The sequence below is a fragment of the Antechinus flavipes genome, chromosome 1 (genome assembly GCF_016432865.1).
Source record: "Antechinus flavipes isolate AdamAnt ecotype Samford, QLD, Australia chromosome 1, AdamAnt_v2, whole genome shotgun sequence".
NCBI classification, from domain to species: domain Eukaryota; kingdom Metazoa; phylum Chordata; class Mammalia; order Dasyuromorphia; family Dasyuridae; genus Antechinus; species Antechinus flavipes.
The window spans coordinates 481,087,143-481,105,839 of record NC_067398.1 but is presented as its reverse complement, the minus strand read 5'-3'; the positions used below and the strand labels follow the sequence as shown (position 1 = coordinate 481,105,839).

At 34.3% G+C, this 18,697-nt stretch overlaps 1 protein-coding gene across 4 annotated transcripts in view; it reads right to left on the bottom strand.

Annotated features, from left to right (window-relative positions):
* Window positions 1-4,340: 4,340 nt before the first annotated feature.
* The window catches only part of NOL4 (nucleolar protein 4), a 494,820-nt gene continuing 480,463 nt past the window's right edge, over window positions 4,341-18,697 (bottom strand). For 3 of the 4 annotated variants that reach the window (XM_051970265.1, XM_051970266.1, XM_051970267.1), the window contains one exon: window positions 4,341-6,373. In XM_051970265.1, the coding sequence (XP_051826225.1) occupies window positions 6,180-6,373 (194 nt within the window). In that variant the 3' untranslated portion in view covers window positions 4,341-6,179. The remainder of the gene's footprint in view (window positions 6,374-18,697) is intronic. The other variant, XM_051970268.1, reaches the window with a different exon arrangement.

Genomic DNA, 18,697 nt, shown 5'->3' with positions numbered 1-18,697 from the left:
ATCTTTTTGATCCCCACCTCCCTCAATCTACCCTCCCTTTTTTCAGTCGCCTTCTAATCCTTTCCCCCTTCTACTTCTATCCTCCCTTGTATGTCCTCGTCCTTTTCTCCTCCTCCTTCTCCTTCTCCTTCTTCTCCTTCTTCTTCTTCTCCTTCTTCTCCTTCTTCTTCTCCTTCTCCTTCTCCTTCTTCTCCTTCTCCTTCTCCTCCTTCTTCTTCTCCTTCTTCCTCCTCCTCCTCCTCCTCCTCCTCCTTCTTCTTCTTCTCCTTCTTCTCCTCCTCCTCCTTTCTTCTTCTTCTTCTTCTTCTTCTTCCTCTTCTTCCTTCTTCCTTCTTCTTCTTTTTTTAAAGGATGGATAGTAATTTAACAGGTAAGAAGAGAGAAAAGGCATCTAAAGTGTACAAAACAATGTCAAAATTACATGGAGGTGAAAAACCGTGAGTTAATGTACAAGGGATAATGAGTTTGGACCAGTTAAATTGAACATTTGGAGAGAAATATTAAGAAATAAGATTAGAAATATAGAGTGGTATCAGATTTAGGAGGATTTTGAATGTTGTACAAAGAAGTTCGACTTTTTACAAATTAAGAATAATTAGTAGAATTTCAGCCCAGTTAGCTCTCTCAACTCTACAAGAAGGTACCACTGAAGGATTTGAGGCAAATGAGAGACATGAAAGTGACCAATATATTACTAAATGTGCATTATTACATAAAGCACAACTATAAAAAATGAAATTTTATTAATTTTTATCTATGACTTACCTTTCAATGATATCTATTTTCACCAGTATACAAGGATGTATATTCTATCTATATCTTTTTGAATAGATGTATCTAGGTATTTAGTTATTCAAGCTTTTATATCTTTTTTAGTTATGATTTAGAAATTTCTCTCATTTTTCAGTTTAAAAGAGGAATCTTTCCCTCTTTCATGCTTTATTTACCTGATCTTTATTAGCTATGTATATTTGTTATTGCTCACTTTTAAACTTGGGAAAACATTAGTTAAGGGAAATTGAACTAAAACTGTTTAATTTCTTAATGTTTTGTATATTGTTTCATTTAAACAAATTGAAGAGATTTAAAAATAAATAATTATTACTAATACAAACTTTTCATTTAGGATGAGATATGAAATCATGGGTCAAATAACCATGAAGAATGCCCATAGACTTAGCTCTTAATTAAATGCTTGTATTTATCAGAAGGACTTATTATCTTTTTGAAGGGGGCAAAGGATGAACACTCTGCTGTTAGCCGAGTTATTTGTTATTTGTCACAATAATAGGATATAGTGGACCAATTGGACTTATAGTAGACACACAATTGAGTTGAAATCTATTCAATACTTACCAGTTGTGTGTTCTTCAGAAATACATTTAAGCTCTATTAACCTCAACTTATTCCTTTGTATAATAGAAATAATCCTATACAAAATACTTGCATTATAGAGTTACTCTGAGAATCAACTGAATTGGCACATATATAGCTCCATCCACCCAGGGTGTTCCAAATGTATTGATGCCGTTTTAAGCCATTAAAAAACTTTAAGAGTTTTAATAGCTTAAAATTGCACAAAGACTTTTGGGACACTCGGTGTAAAGATCAGTCATTTTTATTCACTGTGTTAAAGTATACAGGTATATTTATAATTAGATATATAAGCTATGATTTTGTAATGCAAAGTTTATTTGAAAGACTTTGCATTGATTTGGGGCTGTCACAGTTTAAATTCTAAGTAGCATGCCTGCAACACAATTCAGCAAGGCCAAATTGAATATTTTTTGAAAATGAAAATGTTTAATGTGATTCATAGAAATTCATAATCATATTACCTTTTTTTATTTACTGAAGGCTTCTGACAAAAAAGTCAGAATTTTGGGAATCTGAAAGATGTTTTGGGGGGAAAAGCCTGAATTTTGAAGAGCTATAAATTTCTTGAACTATGATCTAGATCTTTTATTTTTTTTCCCTCCCATGGAAAGAAAGGGTGGGAATGATATATATGAAATCATCTTATGTAAATTCTAAAGTTTATTGTTTGAATGAAGATTTAAGTGATCTGCAGAATTTGGTAAACTTGACAAATGAAAATAAAAACTACTTATTTATATCTGTTGGTATGTTTCCTTACTTTGGTCTTTTTTTAGTATTTTTTCATTCATTCACTCATTCATTTATTTGTTTTTATGTTCCCATACTTTGTAAGCACATTTTCTTCCTATGTGAAATAAATTAATGGGATGTAACAAGAAAGAGACTGCTACCATCCACTTAATTGGCTGAAAAGGAGCACACTTTAAGTGGTGCTATGTCTTTGTTCAATCCCAATGGGTCAGAAACCTGCTTTTAGATCCTTCAAGTTGATCTGTTCATTAAGGATATTATTATGCCATAAAAACAGACGAATTATATCATCTGCTTAGGAAAACCAAAATAAGATTTTTAGACTGTATTTTTAGATATTAGCTCAGAAGGTAAGTTCTTAGCTGACCAAGAGAAATTCTAATAGCATCAATATCCTTCTTTTTTGGGAAATATAAGCATAAATCAAAAAATTAAGGTAGTGACTGGACTTCACAACTTTTGTGACCAAAGGCTTAAACAAAAGAAAATTAAATAAAAACACTTAGCCCCTATCATGATCTACTTACTCCTCCCCTCCCTTTCCATGCCTACCTTTGATTAGATTTAAAGCGTGGCTTTTTCACAAAAAATTTTCTATTCTCTCATTAAAAATAAAGGGGGGAAAAGCCATTCCAGCAATTGAACATTAATTCTCAAACAACCCTATAATAATAAATCCATATTCAGGCAGAGTGAAGGAAAAAAAATTTCCATGGGGTTTTTATAAACAAGCACAAATATACTGATTTTTAAAACCTTGAAAAGGACTTTGACAGCATCCTTTTAATTAACTACAATCATTTATGCCTCTGTGGGGAGTCTTCAGTTGTTTTTAGTCTTCCAAAAATATCTACAAGGAGCAGCCCACATATTGGCAGCTGATATGCAGTCCTCAACCATTTTTGTTTTGCAATGGAAAGAAAACCTTATAGCAAACAATACAGTAGAATTATCCTTACATGACAAAATGACAGAAATCAACTGTTAATTGCAACACTTTAAGGTTGGTTCCCAGCTATGGTCTATCAAGAAAAGAACTGTGAAGTGAATCCTTATAGATGTTTTCTGCCCTCAAAAGATGAGCTTTGTTGTCTCATCAGCTCTGTTTTTATTATTTTTTTTCTTCTTGTTTTTGGAGTTAAGCTTAGCGAAAATACATGGTAAAAACCCAAGATGACTGATGGGTAGATAGAGCTATTTTATTTCTGCACTGTAGAAAGCAGGGTAAAAGCCAATCACTTTCCATATATTTATGGTTAAAGATGTCTGCCATTATGGGGCCAAATTCAGTTTTCCAAAGAGGATTTAAAAGCCTAAGGAATCCACAGGATTTTTGTCAGCATGTCTCAGGGACAGCAGTACCTAATAGCAGACAAAACAATATTCAATGAGCACTACTGCATAATCTTTTCATATTTCTCCATAAACCCATTTTTTGAGAAATCAGATTAATTTTTTTCCTGATCTCATACTTTTGCTAATGTGCATACTTCAATCAAATGTGTTCTGAGAGAAGAGAATGAATAAGATCTTTTAAAGAATAATCAATGTGATAAGTAAGTTAATATTTAGCTTTCTATTATAAGTTTATAGTCCCCAGTGATAGGGTTAGGTTTTGAAACTGTTTTAAGTGTTTAATAAATGTTGATTGATTGATAATTGTCATTAAGAATTCTCTTACATGTTATGGTGCTTATTTTTAGCATATGAGGCTTTCTATTCCATCTTGAGTTTTAACTAATAAGAATAAAACTATGGCAAAATCCCCACATTATTACAGCATTTGGATCCATGATCACATAGTAGATACCTTTGACTAAAATTAATAGCCCCCAGAAGTATATGTTTTTCCAAGACAATGAAACCATTCCTTACAAAAGAAATAGGATACAATTGCTAGAGAAGACCAAATATTACCAAATGAATTTGTGCCAGCCTAATTGCATTACCCTGAAGGTTTGAATTATTAAGGCTTATAATGAAGTGGAGTTTCGATTTATCTTCTACTCTTCCCTTCTGAGAGAATTCTTCATTATGGTTATGCATTGGATAAATAACATCCTTGTGTTTCTAGATTATTTCTTTAAACATGGGATTGATTTGTAAGTTTTACTAGGTAGGAGTGCCCAGTTCTAGTTAGTATTTAAAAGGCAAAACATTCAAAACAGATTAGGCACCAGAGCACTTGGAAAGTTGATAAGGTTTCACAATTATGTTTAAACACAGAAATCTGTTTATTTAACCAAACAAAACAGAAGAAATTATACCAGCCCTCAGTTTTTGAATTTTCATTTAAATCTGTGAATCTTAAATCCACACTTTGAAATGTTTATGAATCTATGTATTTCCAAAATACTCATATTTCAATAGGTTTTTCACATTTATATTCACCAACAGTATCACAAAAGTTCTTGGTTTTTTATCTTTTTTTTTAAAACATAACTGTAAGCAACAGTAATTCTAGAAACACTAGAGAAAAAAAGCATAGCAATGTCCACAGTCACAAGAAAAGTGCACATTACTGGGTCACAATCACAGTCATTACTTGAAAAACTCTATGGAACAAGTAGATAGGAAATCTCACTGATGCCTTAAAACTCATCTTTAAAAATGGAATTACAGATTTTTTTTACATGAAATAAGGCAAATTCAGGAATGTACAAGGAACTTGTTTGTTCAACCAAATCTAAACAACAGAACAAATAGTACAAGTAAGCATCAACTAAAGGACTCATCTCTATATATTTAAAAATAGGCTTGCCTCAGCGCACAAAGAAAACACCATTTATGTGGATCCAACACTAGAAAATAAGAAAGCAGGGCCAAGGCGGGGGAGAAGCAGGGTGAGAGTTCACTATGAGTCACAGCTGCATCCACTGAGAGTTTGTAGAACATTGGAAACTGGTTCTGAGAATTCTATAAAGCATATTCATAGAGGAAATGGCCTTTTTTGTTGTTGTTTTTGTTTTTGGAAAGTATCTCAGAAAGAAAAATGGAAAGGAAACTACAGAAAAGAGTGCAAATTTTCAGATTGTCACTTGCAACCATTTAACATTCAGTCATCTACATCCAATCACTACTTCAGGAACTTCTACAGGACAGCAGCAACAACAGTAATCATGAGTGAGCAGCTGTAACAAACCAAGGAGATGATTTAAAAAAAAATGATATGTCTTCATAGATAAATAGATATTATAAAAGAAACAACTACCCCAAAGAAACAAAAACAAACAAACAAACAAACAAAAAACAACAACCTGCTCTGTGATAACAATTGCTACTAAGAAAGCTGCCATGTTGAATGGGATGACTTTGAAAACAGCATGAATGCAAGTAATGCAGGCTCCTTTGGGTAGTAGTTTCTGATGTGATGATTTGACAGAATGTAGATACATGGATTTTCCAGCATCAAGTGTATTTTTCTTTTGTAGAAAGAATTTGGACATAGAAGAAGAAAAAAAGGATGGAAAGGGGACTTACAATAGTTTCTCAAAACAGTTTTTAGGATCAGTGAAAAAGTTATTAAAGTAAAAATGACAATTTTGAATGAAAAAAACAACTTTTTTTTTTATAAAAATTACATTTTCTCTTTAAAATACAAGATCCTTTTAATTGCTGTTTTGTCCTGTACCAACAGGAAATTTGGCATTGTTTTTTTTGCCATATACTGCAGCTTTAGGTCCAATGAGTCAGTAGCATATTCCACAATATTGCACTTGCAGCTTCAACCAATAGAAAGGACCACAGCATCTTCTGTTTCATCTGTGAATTAGCATTCTACAGTCACTTTTTTCGATATTTTGCTGATAGACTAAAACAGAAAGCAATGGGCTGGACACATGAAAGTACCTCGAAAAGATCAGAGGCCAGAGTTCCCCTGAAGCACCTTAACACATCACCTTAAGGATCAAGAACAGTGTGGCTTTATGGTAATTAACTCTTCTAAAAGACCGTGCAGTAGTAATACCTGAAGCATCTGTTCTGGGAAACCAACATGTCATTAGTGGAAACTCCAAGATGAGACCCAGTGAGTGCCAAGGTCATAGAATTCAGTTCTGTTGTAAAATAAGGTTTTCCAGTTCATCTGCGGAGCGGAGTAAAAATGCTGCAGATTCTCGGTATCCCGCCACGAGCTGCCGCACAGCATTGATTTCAGTTGGGCTCAGCTGGGGTCTGGAGCTTGAAGTGCTGGAGGACCCAGAGCTGGTGGCTAATTGTCTCTTCATGCTGAGATCAGTGGGACCTGGAAATGAGAGCCACAAGAAAAACAATCAATAACCTCTGTAGATCCATTGCACCCTTCACTAAGGATCTTACCGCACTAAATCTTTCCTCTTCATTAGCTGTTAGACAGATCTCCGCACTTTTGGGGCACTTGCAACCTCCTAATAGTGTTATATGAATGAAATCAGACAATGTGGGGAAAAAGGCACTTCATGTATTGAACAGAGGGATTCCATCCTTCAGTGGTGGAAGATGCCTTTGAATTTTGGTGTTGCAACTTATTTGGGGGTAACCTGGGGGCAAGGTGGATAGAATACCGAGTCATGAATCAGAATGACTCAAATTCCTGAGTTCAAATCTGTCTCCGAATTATTAGCTCCAAATTATTAGCTCTGAATTATTGACCGTGGGCAAGTCACTTAACTCTGTTTATCTCAGTTCCTTTATCTGTAAAATGAGCTGGGCAAAGAAATGGCAAATTATTCCAGTGTATCTGCTAAGAAAAATCCAAATGGGGTCACAAAGAGTGAAAATTGAACGAAAATTTGCAACTTATTGCTTGTGTAACCTTAGGCAAATAACATCACCTCTCTGGGTTAAGGTTTCCTCACCTGAAAAATGAATAGACCTACATTCAATCTACAAACATTAAGTGCCAACTCTGTACCAGGCATCTGACAGAAATCTATGATATAGAGACAAGGAATTTATATGCTACCGGTTCCTTTCAATTCTCATTCTAGGATCCTCTAGAAAGTAGAACATCCTTGTTGGGTGTCACTTGCTGGAATGTCACAACACATATTTGGGAAAAGGCTGTTAAAACTTTCTCAAGACAAATTTTAGAGATTTTTAATAGAGATGTCAGAGTTAGTTAGTCTTAGCAATTTCAACCAAAGGTCAGCCAAAGAAGAGGGAAGAGGTTTTAGATTTGGCAGGCTTGGAACAAGCCTGGAATTCACTTAGGAAAAAAAGTGGAACTAGAGAACAGGCAATTTCAAATTGGTTCCCAGCATCTATCGATTTTTTAATTACCTTGGCCTTCCAAAGCTTTGGTCTTGGAATCTATAATACATATTCCTTGTTTTAGTGTGAATAGGAAGAATAAGGCCTACTTCTATGGAATAAGACCATCATTTACATGGCACTTTCCAATTTAGGAGCTAATTTCCCCTGAACCATCACAGCAAATAATCCAAATATTTTTATTTTCATTTTACAGATGAGGATATTAGGGTTCTAAGAGTTCAATGACTTGCCCCCAAGGTGGATTCTGAGACTCAAGATTTACTCTACTTTACTGCATTTTTATGTAAGAGTCTAAAGTACAAGAACTCCAAGGAAATCAAGTTGCAAACACAAGTCACAGAACTGAACGAATTCAAAAATCAGTACCAATGGAAGTATCATACATCTTTATCTGTGAGGGCCCTTAGCAATCATCTAATTTAATTTCTTAATTTAAGGAACCTGAGGTATAGGAATTTTAAATGTGACTAAGTGGCAGAGTCATGATTGGGACTCTGGAACCTCTGATTTCAAATCCAGAGCTTCTCCCACTAAAACAACAATTGGGAAAAGATCAATATTCTACTATAGGCAGTGTTTCCTGAAAAAGCTCTCTATTAATTTCCAGGTCATTTCCTTGATTGATAATCCACTTATGGTTAGTAATATCCATTAACTACATGACTGGATGGAGCCCAGTGCCAGAACAAATTTCTTTTGGACTGGAAACAAAATTGGATGGCCTTTCCCCTCAGTGATATAGATATTGCAAAGGTTTTAATGCACTAGTCCTGAAGTCAGAAGATACAGGTTCCAATTCTTTGTTTGATGCTTACTAGCTCTGTGATTTTGAACGAATCATTTGACCATCGTGGATTTCAGTTTCTGCATCTGTAAAATGGGATAATTGAACTACATGACTTCTAAGTTACCTCCCAGATGCAGGTCAATGAGTCTAATGAATTTTCTTTCATAAGAGTCTCACATGTAGTACTTTCTTGCCTATCCATATCACCAGGATGGGCTTCATTTTTATAAGCCTTGCACTGAAATAGAATACTGTTTCGGTTTTGTTTGAGAAACTTCCATCTCATTCTGCTCTTTGGAAATCTCTGAGCTATTACCCTTTATGTAGGTATTGTTGTTCACATTTTACCAAGAGAAAACTGAGGTACACAGAATTGAAATAATAGGCCCTGATTTATATCACTGGATTCAAATTCAGTTTTTTCTGATTTTGGGTTCCTCATTCTACCATCCCGCTGCTTCACACAAAAGCAAATGGTAAAATCAGGAAATGAATTTAGGTCTTTTGATTCCCTTGTGCTATATACAATCATCCTTATTAAGTGCTGGAATTTAATTAAGTGATTTGCTTATAAAATACATTTTCCTTGGTTTGATCTACTAAAAAAAAAAAAGATCCATGGCTGAACTTCAATAATGTTAGAGATTCCTAATTTATCTGGGACTGGAGCTTGAGCTGACTGTGGGCCATCATTTGCATTTCCTCTAAATATAATCCAGTGCTCTGTGAGAGTGGAATGGGAAATACAACATGTAGTATATGCAGTTTGACATCCTTGTCTCTATGTATGGATTCAGTTATTATGCCTAGGCTGATGATTTTCAAATCTACTTATCCAGCTCTAACATCTAGTCTAACATCTCCAATACCATCTTTGACATCTTGAACTAGGATGTCCTATAGATATTTTCAATTAACTAAACTCAATAACTTTCCCTCTAAACCCTCCTCTCTACTTAGTTTTTTATTTTTGTAAAGGACAATAAAATCTTCCAGTCTCTCAGGCTTTTAGCTTAAGTTTCACCATTAGCTCCTTTCTTTATTTCAGCCTCTCCTAACATTTCTTGTGTGTATCTCCTTCTTTGACATCACCACCAACCCAATGAAGCAATAATTCATACCTGAATTATTGATATTGTCTTTTGTTTGTTCTCCCTGCCTCAAATCTTTCCCCACTCCAGTCCATCCTCCCATTCAATAGTTAAAAGTACAAGACTGACTATATTCCTCATGGCCCTGCCTCCCCATCTATCCACTACAATAGCTCCCTATCATTTCCAGGATCAAACGTAAAATCCTCTGTTTAATAATAAAAATAAAATTCTTCATAACTTGTTACTCCCTTCTGAATCTTCTTACAACTTCCTCTTATCCATGTACTCTAGTAACACTGGTCTGCTTACTATTCCTTCCATGAGACACACTATCTCCCAATTCCAGGCATTTTCATTGACTATTCCTCATGCCTGGAAATGCCCTGTTTTTCCATCTCTGCCTTCTGGCTTCCCTAGTTTTCTTCAAGTTCCAGCTAAAATATTATCCTCTGTGAGAAGCCTTTCCCAATCTCGTTTAATCCTAGTGCTTTTTCTTTTGTTAATTATCTTCATTGATCACAGTATAGATTTTGTTTGATTATTGTTGTTTGCATGTTGTCTCCCTTATTAGACTGTAGGCTCTTTGAGAGCAGGGGTTGTTTTTGCCATTCTTTGTATTCCCAGCAGTTAGCACAGTACCTGACACATAATTGGCACTTGTTTATTGACTACTGATGGCCTATTATCTTTTTAAAAATGCTTGATTGGTAAGTAATACAAATATGTTACTATCACACTTGTGTTGGTGTTTTAGAAGCTTTGTTTCCTGGAGGGGTGTATATCCTGTATTTTCTGGAGACATCTCTGAGAATAGTTTGGAAAAATGAATACAATCTGAAATCCCCATAAAGTCCGAAACAATTTTATGACAACAGCCATGTTTTTGTTTTTGTTCTCCTCAGGGGGGAAAGACCATGGCATAATGGATAGAGGAAGAACTGAGTTAAGATCCTATCCCTAACATATATTGGTTATGTAACTCTGGGCAAATCTCTTACCCATTTAATGGTCTAGACAATTCTTTTTGACTATGAGTTGCAAAAAAGATGTCAATCTGTATTGGATAAAGAAATTTCCTCTTATGGAATTCCTTGTACCAAAGGAATAACAAGGCCAATCTCCATTCAACTATTTTTTCTTTAACTTTTCCCACTAATTTTTCCCACCTTCAATGACTGACTGAGCAACCAAAATCAACAACCAAAAGGCCTGGCATACAAAATAATTAATCCATGACAAGATGACAGGAAGATTGACAGTTATTTTGTGAACTATCTAGTCAATGTGGTAATTACCTGCAAAACAACTGTGTTGTTTTCTGTTAACATATTTCATCACTAAATTAACATTGTTTATTTATTAGGATGATTACAGAAAGTTATGATTAGAATTAAAAAAGGAAAATAAAAATGACCATTCCTACTACAAATCTTATTTTGTAAATTTTTTTCTTGGGTTTTCCAGGATCTGTTATGAAATTCCCTTATTTAAAATGTAATGTCCTTCTATAAAAAATGAACAAGCTGATTATAGAAAAGCCTGGAAAGATTTACATAAACTAATGCTGAGTAAAACAAGCAGAAGTAGGAATACATTGTACCCAATAACAATAAGAATGTGCAATAATCAGCTATGAAAGGCTTGGTTCTCAGTGATTCAGCGATTCAAAGCAATCCCAATAGGCTTTGGAGAGAAAATTCCTTCTGCAACCAGAAAAAGGTCAAAGGAGATTGAATGTAAGTGAACACATGCTATATTAACTTCTTTTTTTCTGTTGATTTTTTAAATCTTTCCCATGGTTTCCCCCCCCCCCCCTTTTGCCCTGATTTTTCCTTCCCAACTCGATTCATAAAGCAATGTGGTATTAAAAATAAACTTACTACAATAGAAAATAAGGCTTTAAAGTAAAATAAAGAAACAAATAAATAAAATTCAGAGCCACTCTGAATGTCTTGCATTTATAAAACTCACAGCAAATGCAGTCACTTTTACTCTATAGAGTAAAAACTAATTGCTTTCTAGAAGAGTTGATCTTTATTCCTCTCTAGGTTTTAAGAAAAATCACCTCACCATTTTAAGAATGAACAAAGATGTTCAAATATAACTCTTCATTACATTTATTGCAAATGAAATATAAATAGCAACTTAGATTTTATGTTTAAATGCTTCATATTTACATAGCTTTAGTAAAATCCTTAAATAAAGTGCCTCTGTATTCTCTAGTTAGATCTTTCGCTCCTATTTTATTTAACAATATATTACATGTCTTCCCCATTACAAAGCACAGAGGATAGAACCTGTATATAATAATGATCGCTGACATTTATGTAGTACCAACTATTTTCCATACATTGGATGAAATGCTTTGCAATTATCTCATTTAATCCTCACAACAACCTTAGGAAATAAATGCCATTATTTTGTGCCTCACTTTACAGTTGGGGAAACTGAGAGAAAATCAGGTTAAGTAATTCACAGTACATAGTATTATATCTAGTAGGTGCAGCTACATTTTTTTTTTTTTTGGTTGAGGCAATTGGGGTTAAGTGACTTGCCCAGGGTCCCATAGCTAGGAAGTGTTAAGTGTCTAAGATCAGATTTGAACTCAAGTCCTCCTGACTTCAGGGCTGGTGCTCTAGCCACTGTGCCTCCTATCTGTCCCTAGTGCAGCTACATTTGAACTCAAGTCTTTCTAACTTTCGACCCAGCAGTCTCTGCGACATGGTACCATGGGTAGTAGCCTATATGAATTTTGTCTCTCAACTTTATCCTTATAAGGGACTCCTTCAAGATGTAATGGATAGGATTATACCCTAATATAGGAAATTCTGAGAAGAAATTCTCCACAAATGCATGTTTGTAAATCTGTTACTTATAGTATTTCTACTAAATACATCCATTTGCATTTCATAGAATCATGGAACCTGAGAAATGGGAAGGGATCTCAGTGGACAGCTCCCATCTGTAACATGAATTCTTTCCACAATATCTGTAACTGGGAAGTTAAGGTACCTCTGCACAACTACAGGGATAGGGACCTCTCCACTTCCTGAGGCAGCCCATTTCAGGATTTATTGCAATATATTATTTTCCATTCCAAGATCTATTTATTTTAATGTATCTCCAATGTCTCATTTATAACCAATGACGCTTTAATTTCCAAATATAATCTAGGAGGCCTTTATTTGTCTTCTTAGATGATCACTTATTTCATGATTACATGAAAAATAAAAATATCATTAAAAACCTTGTGGACAAATATTTATTTTTTAAATTGAAAATTGCTCTGTAAATAAAGTTATATACTCTAAGATAGCATCCATTATTTAACATGTTGTCCACAAGTCATATGTATATGATAGCAATTTATTTCAGTAATGCTGATAAAGCACTGATAGCTCCAAGAGGCAAGGCTATGTGTGAGTTATCTCAGCAATAATCCCTTCAGAATTGTTTGTTACTGGTAGTTAACAACCAGTTTGATAGTTAATAGCCTGCTGGGAACCAATAATGTCCTAATAAATCCAATACTTCCCTCAAAATGGTCACTGCTATTGTAGATCATGATTTATATTATTTATAGCAAGACTGGCCTGGGGGAGTGGAAGAGCAGTCAAATGTTTTAAAATGGTTATGTTAAAGCATAAAGTTGGTTTTGTCTTTCCTAAACATTTACCAAATACTTCTATAAATTGACAGCTACTCTGTTGATATATATGATATGTATGATATGTGATATATTTTTATTCCCATTACAAAAAGAAATATAAACAAATTTAATGTTATTATATAGTTATTTTCAATTGCTCTTAAGTTCAATTGACTAATAGTTATTGAATCTACATTTTAGTTATTGATGAAGTCAAATGTAGTGCTGCTGCTTCTTAAACTGTTTCTTAAAGCTTATTTCCCCTCAATTCCTCTTTTTCTGTCTTGAAATTCCAGAAGAAAATAGTAATATAAAAAAATGTCTAGAACACTTTATATTGTGTCTTAATTAGAGGTAGAAGGATGGATTACATGACCTCTTATATTTCCTGTCACTCTTAAATTTCTTTAAAAAAACTTTAAAAGTAAATCAAAATAAAGAATAAAACAGAAGTAGATCCTTCTTCAATAACTTAATTTTCCTCAGAAACTAATTCTGAGTGAAAGAATGGGCAAGAAAAAGGGCAAGAGGGCAAGTAAGGCTAGTTAGCATGTGTTAGGAGAATGCTGAAAAATCTATATATTCTATTTTCAATTATATAAATTAATGGACAGGAACATTAGTACATACATAACAATGGATAAAGTGTTTGGAGAGATTACTTGTCGTTGTAACAACAGAGAGACCTTCAGAGGCAGAATGAGCTAAATTTGTGAGGGATAGAAGAAATTGCAAAGCAGGTTTCAGAGAGAGAGACAGTGTAGGCGGGAATCCTCTAAAATAGTCATCTTTCCCTCCCTTCTCTTCTTCCCCCCTCCCTTCCCCTCTTCTCCCTTATTCCTTCCCTCTCTCCCCACTTCTGTGAGTGGAGGGAAGAGATGTTCAGGATTTCTGGCCAAAGCAGAAATGACTGCTATTTATATTCAATCAATCAATCAGCATCCAAACAAACACCAAATGCGGTTTGGCCTAGGACCTCTTGGTAGCCAATGAGAATCATACTGCTTTGTTTAAGGCCTGGTCCTTAAGAAAGAAATTGCTATCTAGTCTTAATCACTAAATGGGTGTGGGCTTGATCAAATTGAGACCTGTTGAAGACCTTAATTTAAAATGGTCAAGGTCTCCCATTGCATCCAAGGCCAGCTCCAGTAAAACTGATCTATATCTGGCTACTGGACCCAGATAGCTCTGGAGGAAAAGTGACAACAGGTGACCTTGCCCAGCCCTCCCTCACTCAAATCCAAGTCACTTGCATGTCATGGCATCCCCTTCCTGATAATCATGCTCTTCTTTGAGAACACAAAACAAATAACAATCTACTACGCCACATTGCCTCAGCATTTATATTTTGGAAATGTACTGCAGATTAACAAATTAGGTTTAGCATTGAGTAACGGGTTGAATTGCCTTTGGAAAATTGTGCAATGCTTTTAATGACACCAATTTCCTTCCTTCCTTCCTTCCTTCCTTCCTTCCTTCCTTCCTTCCTTCCTTCCTTCCTTCCTTCCTTCCTTCTTCCTTCCTTTCTTCTTTCCATGAAGAAATGACAAAGATTGGTGCTAAAATGAGGTTGTTGGGGATAGATTAGCTAGGCATTTAGGGAATTCAACAATTGATCTGGCTTCCTCCTTTCAAACTTACATGCTTCTGCCAGCTTGGCTAAGAGAGGCGGGGGGAAAACTATTTCAAGGTGAAGTGAGAAAACTAGTAAAGAAAATCTGCTCAAGGAAAACCAGAGTTATAATGGAGTAGTATATCAAGAGTGGCCCTGGAATATAAAGATACAGCCTGAATGTATCTTATTGTGAATTTATTTAGACAGAATGGATTCTGATTGTTATAAGATATTTACAAAGCGAAGATGGTAGAAACTCATTATTACAAAGATCCATTGAAACATTTCTCTGAAAATGGCCTTACATACAGAAGTCTCATCAAATATGTTTACCCTGAAATGTTAGTAATCCCATTCCATGATACCATATTTAAAAAATAGAATTGGGATATATACTGTCAAGAGACATTTAAGATCAGGTGATGTGTCTCTTTCTATAGTGACATTCAAGGTCATTTTAGATACAGACTACATATAACTGTATGGAATACTTTCTAAAGAGAAGTATTTCAGTCAGCCTAAAAGAGTCAAGGAATCCAAGATCTAAAGGGTCAGGTCAGAAATTACTTTTGTTAATTACTTATATATTTGAACACAATAGGAGACATTCATTACTTTGAATCATAAAATATGTTTCTTTTCTATCAATTGACCTTCAGATATGATAGCACGCTTATTTCTTAAACACATACAGAATCTAAGTTTCATGATGGAATAGAATGGACTTATCCACTAAAATGTACTAAAAACACCCATTATCTTTAATAGTTGAATATGAAGGGTAGCCAACATAGGGATAGTATTTCTTGCTATTTGAAAAAAAACCTAAATACTTTTCAGGGTTAGAAATCTAAATGACAGCACTCAAGATTTAAACATTAAAATGAACTGGAATCTACTTGCAAAGCTAAAGGAAAAATAAGTATTACAATGATGGCTATATTTGTAACTTAAAATCATTTTGGGGGGTATTTTTAAAAACAGAACTTGTGATTTCATTGGCATAAAGAACCATCAATAAGAAAACTTACTTTATCAATGAATATCAGACACCTGCTCTGAGGTTTATAGTCTTAGTTCCCAGAGTTTCCCAGAGTCACAAAGCCAATGGTAGGACTTAAACTGTTGATCCTTCCTAACTCCAGAGAGAATCCTTTATCTACTGTACAAGACTATCTTTCATATTGGTAAATAAATGCTCTTCTGAACTAGAATAGATAGTTGCTATATATCTGTCCAGGAAAAGAACTGGTACACTCTGCCTTAATTAATCCCATTCAAAGTCTTATGGAAGCTTATGAATAGGCATTTTCGTTTCCAGATGGGAAGGGAGATTTTTGGTTTCCTAGACAGGAGAAAAGCTGCCTTGTAGGATCTTTGCTCTGCATAGCAGAATTATTGATGAGACCAGTGAAGCTCAACTTATCTTCAACTTATCTTCCAAGAAAGATCCCCAGAGGAACCTTCTTAATTTGAAGGAGTTGGAAGAAGGCACAAAACTGAAAATAAACACAATGATTGATACTACTGGTGCAGAATTTACATTTGTCTTTACAGTTATATAAATAGTTTTTCACTGTTCTCTGTTAACTTCTTAATAAGGAGCACTTAAATGTGGGAAAAGCTGACTGAGCTGTGATCTCAATGGCAAAAGAGGGATGAGAGCTCACATTTCTCTTATAATTGTGTATATACACATATATGTGTGTGAACATATTTAGGTCTTTCCAAAACATAGAAAAACTTTCCTTTATTTATTATTACCCCATTAGTTATCATCCTGTGAGTCTCCTCTCCATTCAATGTCAAACATAAAGCAAGTATACTCACTTTACTTTCTTACAGTTCAGTCACTCTTCATTTGTATTAAAAATACTATTATCAATATATTTTAAATGTCCTTTTCTCAGTGCTCACCTGACTTGACCTTTTTGTGGTATGACACTGCTAATCATCTCTCTTTGAAACTCTTTCTTTGGCTCTCATGATATCATCCTGGTTCTTTCTTTCTTTCCTGAATGTCTTTTGTTGGTTTCCTCTTCTTTCTTCTGATCCTTGAATATAAATGTCCCCTAGGGGGTCTATCTTCACCTTTACCTCTTTTCTCTCTCTATACTCTCTTGCTGGGCAATCTAATTTATTTTTATATCTTATTATTGCCTTTTGGAAGATTACTCAAAAATCTATACAATCAGCCACAATATTCCCACTGACTTCTAGTCCTGCTTTTCCAACCTTCTAGTGTTCATATTTGTACACATGTAGCACTGGAATCTCAAATTCAACTTATCCACAACAAATCTTATCTCTCCTAAAGAACTTTCCTGTCTCTCCTCAGGTTTAGAGCCTCATTGTTTCTAATGTGTATCTAGTTTTCATTTCTTTGTGTCCCTAACATTTGGCACAATTCTGACACATATAAGGCACTTGGTAAAGGCTAACTGACTGATTAGCTGAATCCTCTGCTTCCATTCTTCCCCATGTACAATCCATTTCATATTTACCTGACAAAATAATATTTCTAAGCACAGGGCTGCCCATGTTATTCTCTTGTTCAGAAATCTATTGCAGCTCCTTATTGCCTCTAGGATAAAATATGGACTATTCAGCTTGGTACTTAAGGATCTTTGTAATCTGACTCCAATATGCCTTTAAAGTCTTATTTCATACTGTTCCCTTTCACCAATTCTATTTTTCAGTCAAACTGGCATTTTAGCTGTCCCCTGATTTTTTCTACACTTTCTTTTGTACATTCTTCTAAGCCACCCCTTAGGTGTAGAAAAGTAGCCCATCTACATTCTCACTTAAAAGAATCCTTCTTTTCTTTAAAAAATCAGTTCAGGCATCACTTTCTCTATATCACTGTCCTATCACCTCACAGATAAAAGTGATTTTCCCCTTTGTACTTTTCATATTTCAATTTCTGATATTTTTTTCTATATTTTTGTCTTATTCCTCCTTGTAAATACTCTAAATTCAAAGATAATTTTATTTTTCAGGCCTATCTCAATGCCTCTGACATGGTAGGCACTCAAAAAGAACTTGCTGAATTGAATTGAAGTTATATATCTTTATATGTATATGAATAGATATAACTATATATGTGTAAAGTTCTTTTTTCATGTTCTCAAATCTGTTAAAAGTAAGCGATTGATTTAAAATGTTAAAAATAAATATGTAAACAGTAAGTTGAAAAAATGAGCAAAAGATGCAAAATTTTAAAAAGCAAAATTCTTTGAAAGAATATAGTAGCCAGATATTATGAAACAAACTAGCAGGGGATGAATGTATAATTCACAAACCCTTCAGTGAGGTAGATCAGTACCTAGATTCACAAGAAATATTGTTTGTGTTTATGTAGTCTTGTGACTTATTTATAAAGTCCTTTCCTCAAAAAAAAAAAAAAACTCTTAGAAGTACATTTTTTCTTTTTTAAAAACAAGGGAACTGAGACTCTAAAAGATTTAAGGACTACATAAAGTCAAAGCGCTAATATGTAGCAGAGTTTGGACTTGAATCTAATTCTTTGCTCATCAAATCCATTTTTCTATTTCACTGTGATTCTATGAATAACAGGATACTGTAATAAAACCCCCACATCCAATTACTTTTAATTTCTTGCTAGCTATTACAGTAGACTTATACTCTAGGTCATACAACTAGTTTTGAGGTCTAAAAATTCTAATTTTTTTAATTTAAAAAACTGTATAAACTATGTTAGAAAATTTATCAATAAATGTTTCAGACTATTTATTATCTGTTTTGCACTATCCAAAAATCTGTTTATGCCTTAAGAAATTCCAAATTGTCTTACAAGATCTCTTTTACCATATTGGCCTTCTGTATTATATGTACACAGGCTTCTGAAAGGCACAATACAGAAGTTCACCCAGGAACCTCACTGCCTGGGTACACCAACCAGCACTACTCCTGCAGGTATCTTTAGGTAATAAAATTTCAATCAGAATGTACATGATATATGTATTTCCACAATGTTGCTTGTCAAACATTTTTCTCGTCCTTTACACTATTGCTTCACTGAGGTCCTGGAGCAAAACCAAACTTAGAATTACTTTTTTCCATTTCTTTTAACTGTCTCCTTACTATTTAAATTAGTTAAAGGTTTCTCAAAAACTATTCCTTATGTAATATAATCTATATCCCAATTT